This window comes from Eumetopias jubatus, unplaced genomic scaffold (genome assembly GCF_037043125.1).
Source record: "Eumetopias jubatus isolate StellerSeaLion01/CBP00866 unplaced genomic scaffold, mEumJub1_p1.0 scaffold_8, whole genome shotgun sequence".
Taxonomy (NCBI): domain Eukaryota; kingdom Metazoa; phylum Chordata; class Mammalia; order Carnivora; family Otariidae; genus Eumetopias; species Eumetopias jubatus.
Window position 1 is genome coordinate 44,970,438 of NW_028274814.1, and position 5,519 is coordinate 44,975,956.

Genomic DNA, 5,519 nt, shown 5'->3' on the forward strand with positions numbered 1-5,519 from the left:
AGGACAAAATTCTCACTTGTCCCCCAAAACTCAAAGCTTAGTTCTTTCTTAGATGGAAAATAAGGGACCAAATGAACTAAAGAGAGTTGAGATCCATTGTTCTCAAGGGGTCTTTCCCCTTTGCCCAGTTCTTTCATCCAGGAGGCCAGACCAGGAATTGGATCTGAGGCCACTACTGAGCAATGGAGTGTGAGGAAAAAGGACTTTGGCCCAGGGGCTGCAAGTTATGGATTAACATGGGGAGGGGTGAGGAGAGACCTGGAGGCGGAGTAAGTGGCCCGAGAAAGGGACTGCTGACCTGGGACAATCTGGGCTTGAAGGGTTATGAGCAAGAGGAGTCTGGACACCAGTGCAGTCTGGAGGGGCCCTCAGCTCTCCTCTGGCTACTTGACCTTCCTGAAGACCTGCTCGCACACTGCATCCCTTGCAGTCAGTTCGTGGGGACAGAGTAGGAATAATGAGGAGAGAGAAAGAAGGTTCTTACCAGCCAGAGTTCCTTTCTCTAGGTCCCTGAGCTCTGTTTAATCCTTCAGGATACAACAGCTAGAGCATTGATGTATGGGGAATTGTATCATTGTCCCACACCTTCAACTTTTCACCCCAGAGGAAGGAAGGGAGCTGGGTCACGGAATGTGAAATGGCCAGTCTCCATCTTTCGTCACAATTTATGGACATTCATCCGACTTGAAGCCAAGGCCCACCTGGCCCTTGTATTTCTTCCTCTCTCTACTCTTCCCAGGGCTTTTGTTTTCTTTTCTTGGTTGCCCTCCTTGGAGGGGGGCAGGGAGTAGAGTAGGGGACTGATTTGATTTGGGCAAGGGGATGAGTCCTAGCTGGAGGCCCCTCTCCCAGTCCTCACCCAGCTTACCAGATACAACTTCTCTCCCTCCAGCCAGTGTCTCCAGCCTCGGTTGGGGACCTCCCCTTTCTGCATACATACCAGCTGCTCCTCCTCCCAGGTTACAATGGTCTATAGGGAAAGCAGGAATAAGGGAAGATTTTGGGGCAGAACACCCCAAATGCATCCAACTCACTCTGGCTGGGCTGCCTGCCTCCCTTCACACCACAGCTGATACGGTCTTGCTCCAGCCCCTTCATTCTGAGTAAGATGACTGCTCTGAGTCAGCAGGACTCCCCTCCCCAACTCCCAAAGGCCACTGAGGGGGGCCCATAGTTTGTCTACAGTGACCACTAGGGCAGAGCAGGGATGGAGCAGGATAACTGGGCAAAATCGCTTATTCCTACTCTGTCCCCACGAACTTTGGATACTTCCAGCTGGACTGGAGGGTCTTTTGGGAAAGAAGAGGATTGGTTGGAAGTCCCATCAGGGAAACTCTTTCTCTGTTTCAAGGACAGCTGAAGTGTCCCTGAGAGTGAAGGATCACCCTCCCCTCTCTGAATCAGAGTGGGGTGGGCCTGGGTATTCCAACCAGCATTTATTAAAATCCTCCCATAGGATAGGCCTGCTGACCAAGAGCTCAGACTCTTGGTCAGACAGAGCAGAAAACAGGTGCCTGTGATGCCAGGCAAATGTTGGGCATGGGAATGGGGAAGCAAGAGCTGAGTCTTCAAGGAAGTGAGGAGTTAGTTAAATTGGAGATACTGGGCAATTTCTAGCAAGGAAAGGAACAGCACAGAGGTAAGAAAGAAGGTCACATGGTTGTAAGGGGCCCTAAACTAGAGTGTTTGTGGGAAAGACCCTTGTATGCCACGGACCTCATCTGGAACGTAAGGAATTGTCACTGAGAGGGTTTCATTCATGATCACTTTTACATTTTAGGTAAATCCTTGTGGCTACAATATGCAGAGTGGGTTAAAGAAGGATTATGACTGGGAGGCCAGATTCAGGCACCAGGCGAGAAATGAGGGCTTGAATGAAGGTGGCACTAGAGAAAAGCTAGGAAGAATCAACAGTGGAAATATAATGGGCCATAAACAAGCCACATTAGAAAATGCAAGATTCCCAGTAGCTGTGTTAGAAAAGGAAAAAGAAACAAGTGAAATTAATTTTAATGATATATTTTATTTAACCTAGAATATCCAAAATATCATTTCAGCATGTGATTAAAATCAAAATTACTGAGATGTTTTACATTTTTTGGTATTGTCTTAAAAACCCACTATGTATTTTACACTTTTTTTTTTATGATTTTATTTATTTGACAGAGAGAGACACAGTGAGAGAAGGAACACAAGCAGGGGCAGAGAGAGGGGGAGAAGGGGGCTCGATCCCTGGACCCTGGGATCGTGACCTGAGCCGAAGGCAGATGCTTAACGACTGAGACACACAGCTGCCCCTGTATTTTACACGTAAAACATACCTCAGTTTGGATTAGTTGCATTTCAAGCATTCAAAGGCCATATCTGGCTAGTAGCAACTATACTGGACAGTGAAGAAAAGTTATAAAGACTTCTCGACCAACTAGATGTGGGGTGTGTGGGTGTGTGTGTGTGTGTGTGGTGTGTGTGTGTGTGTGTGTGTGTGTTGGGGTGCAGGGGTAAGGGGACAGAAGATACTGCTCTGACTCCCAGGTCTCTGGTCTAGCTGGTTATTGCCATTAATGAAGACAGTAAATATAAAAGCAGAATAGTTTGGGTAGGAAGATAATGAATTTGGCTTCGAGCTTGAGGCATGCAGATGGAAACATTGTGTTGGCAGATGAAAACTCCACTGTGGAGCTCAGGAGGCAGCTCTGGCCAGAGAATCCATGTCAAGGACAGTTTATAGATGGTAGCAGAAAGCATGGGTATAGATGATTTAGCCCATTTTTTCCTGTACAGACAAAAGAGAGGAAGTCAAGAACAAAATACTGGGGGAAACCCCAATTAAAGGGATTAATAGGAGAGCTAGGGTCTGCAAAGGAGACCAAAAAGAAGGCATAAGAAGCAGAAATAGAGGAGAGTGGACTCATAGAGGCTAAGGGAAAAGAGACTCTACAGTGACCAACAGGGTCACAGGCTAGAGGGTGAGCAAATATTTCTTCTTTGGACTGAGGGTGACCTGCCCTTTTTGTCCTTTTGGCTGGCAATAAGTGGGGGCAGGAGAGAGCGAGTTGCGGGACTGTTATCTTGGGGACTCTGCAGCCTGCTGTAGTGATCACCTTTCTCTGGCTCTGGCTGGGAAAGGTCACTTTGTTTTGCCCCAGATTGTTAAGAGGCACCTACCTGCTCACCCACGTGCCCTCCCCGAAGCCTGAGGAAAAGTACCTGGCATTTTCATCCATCCACGATCCTTAGATCCTCCTCAAACTCAACTCCCACCTCGAATTCCAGAACGTAGTTGTGGAACGTGCTGAGGGTCTTCACTATCATGTGGTTGCCCTGATGGTCAATCTCCTTGTCTGGTTTGAGCAGCAATGCTACCTTCCGCAGAGCCATGCTGATGTCTGGGGTGGGGGGGCTATCTCTTAGCGGGGCTCCTTCAAGCCAGTCAGGGGCTCCCCCACCTGCAGCAGCACCACGGGGCTGCGGGCTGCCCCTTAGCTGGGTCTGAGACTGTAGACTGACTCTTCCTACCAAAGCCCTGGCTAGAAATGGATCCCAAGTCAGGTGCCACCACCTGAACCTTTCTACAGCATCCAACCCCAGCAGTCCCTTTTCTCAATGGGATAGAGAGACAGGGAGGGAAAGGGGAAAGGGGGAATGAAAAGGGTCTGGGAGGGTGAGGTCATGATTTAGGGCTTGCAGGTAGTCCTCCATGTTCTTCTGTGAGACAAAGCCGTAGTAGCCGGTGAGGTTGGGAGGCATTGTCTGGGCTGGCCAAGATGGAGATGGAGATCTCAGGAGAATATAGCCGGCAGGGTGTGGAGGGAGTGGGTGTTGTCTGGCAGGTGAGGCTGAGAGACTCCCGGCTAGCCTAGACACAGACACACAGACACACAGACACACAGACACACACACACACACACACACACACACAGAGGCTGTGTAAAGGTCTATGCTTACCAGCATTTTTATAGGGCTGGGCCCTGTTGCAATAAGAGTTCCTACCAGACTTCCTCCCTCCTCCCATAATGAGTATGGGGCTGGTGCCTGCAGCCTGAGGGAGGGGTAGGAACTTGACAGCTTGGTGCCTGACCTTGGCTTTTCCTGAGGAAGGAACCTAGAGCAGGATCTGGGGCTGTCAGTCATCCAAGACTTGAGCCTTTTCGAAGGTCAGTTTTGGCTTCCAGCCCATTTCCAGCAGGCTTGGGAAATGTCCCAGAGCTCTGAGGGGGGCAGTCTACCCTGGGAGAGGTCTGGTCTTGCTGTGTGGAGTGGGGACTTCCAGGCTTATCCAGGGATGAGTTCTAACAATATCCTGAGATCCTAGGACTGAGAAAGGATCCTGAAAGGTATGAGGAGGAAGAGGTGGAGAAAGATGGGGGATAGTCGGCTGGCCAGGAGCCACAGTGAAAGAGATGCTCTAGTGCTGCGTCCCACAGTTCCCTCAGACAGCTTCGCTGAGTTGGGTCCCTGACTCTGGCATTCCAAACTCTTTGGCCTATAGGGCCATCAGGAAGGAGGCAGAGAAACTGCTCTTCCCAAGCACAGAAGGGGTTGTCAGCTTGATGAGGTGTTGAGTTCAAAGTCTGGGGCAGAAAGTGAGGGAGGAGTTTGGTTGGCTATTCTGGAAAATTTTGGCTTGGGACCCAGGGGTTTCCCTCTCCCTCTGAAGTCACTGATGGTCCCATCACCTCCAGTTCCCAGCCTTTGGACAGCCCATGCTTACCAGATGTATTACCATGGTGGGGGCTGCCACCTTCTCCCCCACCCTCTTCTGTCTCTCTCCCTCAAACCTACCAACTTCCCTGGCTTCAGAATCAGCTGAGTTGGTTCATCATGGTTTAAGATGGGAAATTCGGGGAGAGGGAGACAAGGAGCCTAGGCAGTGGAAAAAAATCCCACCTAGGAGTGAATTGTCTGGGCAGGTGTGTGTGGGTGTGTGTGTGGAATCTCTCACTCTTCCTCCAGTCCCGGAACCCTTTCTACCTCCCTGCTGACCATCCCATGGTTTCCTCAGACACCTGGGGCTGGGAATGGAAATGCTAGGATCTTTTGGGTTCAGGCTGTGGGTTTTGCTTCAAGGCTCCCAGGAGGCACGCAGCAGGGACCTGCTGATGGGCTGGGCTGTGAAAAGAGGTTAATGCAGAGTTGGTTGTTGCGGGGCGGGGGGGGGGGGGGGGGGGGCGGAGGGTGACGTGATACTGCCCCTCCTCGCCTCCCTTAGGTCTCCGTTGACGTCTCGCTTTCCCACCCCCGGGCTTCTAGCTTCTCCATTCTCTCAATGTCCCTCTTATTTTCCACCCCCTCTACGGTTTTCCAGCTTCCGCCCCAGCCCCCACAGTTCCCTGGCTCCCCCAAATTGCAGTCTAGGGAAAAAGCCCTAACACAGTCTCCCGCCCCTGCTCCCCAGTCCCACTGGCGCCCTCCCCCCCCTGCAGCACCTGGCCCCCCCAGCCACCCGATTGGCTAGCGGCCCCATCAGTCCTCGCCTGGCGGTGCTGACGTCATCCTGCAGTAGCGGGGATGGGGTGGGA

General features: G+C 51.2%; 1 protein-coding gene across 1 annotated transcript; it reads right to left on the reverse strand.

Annotated features, from left to right (window-relative positions):
• Positions 1–383: 383 nt before the first annotated feature.
• Positions 384–3,747, reverse strand: RBP5 (retinol binding protein 5). Its single transcript, XM_088025543.1, is given in 4 exon segments — positions 384–441; positions 873–970; positions 3,208–3,386; positions 3,675–3,747. Coding segments are annotated over 4 exon segments (408 nt in total).
• Positions 3,748–5,519: the final 1,772 nt, after the last annotated feature.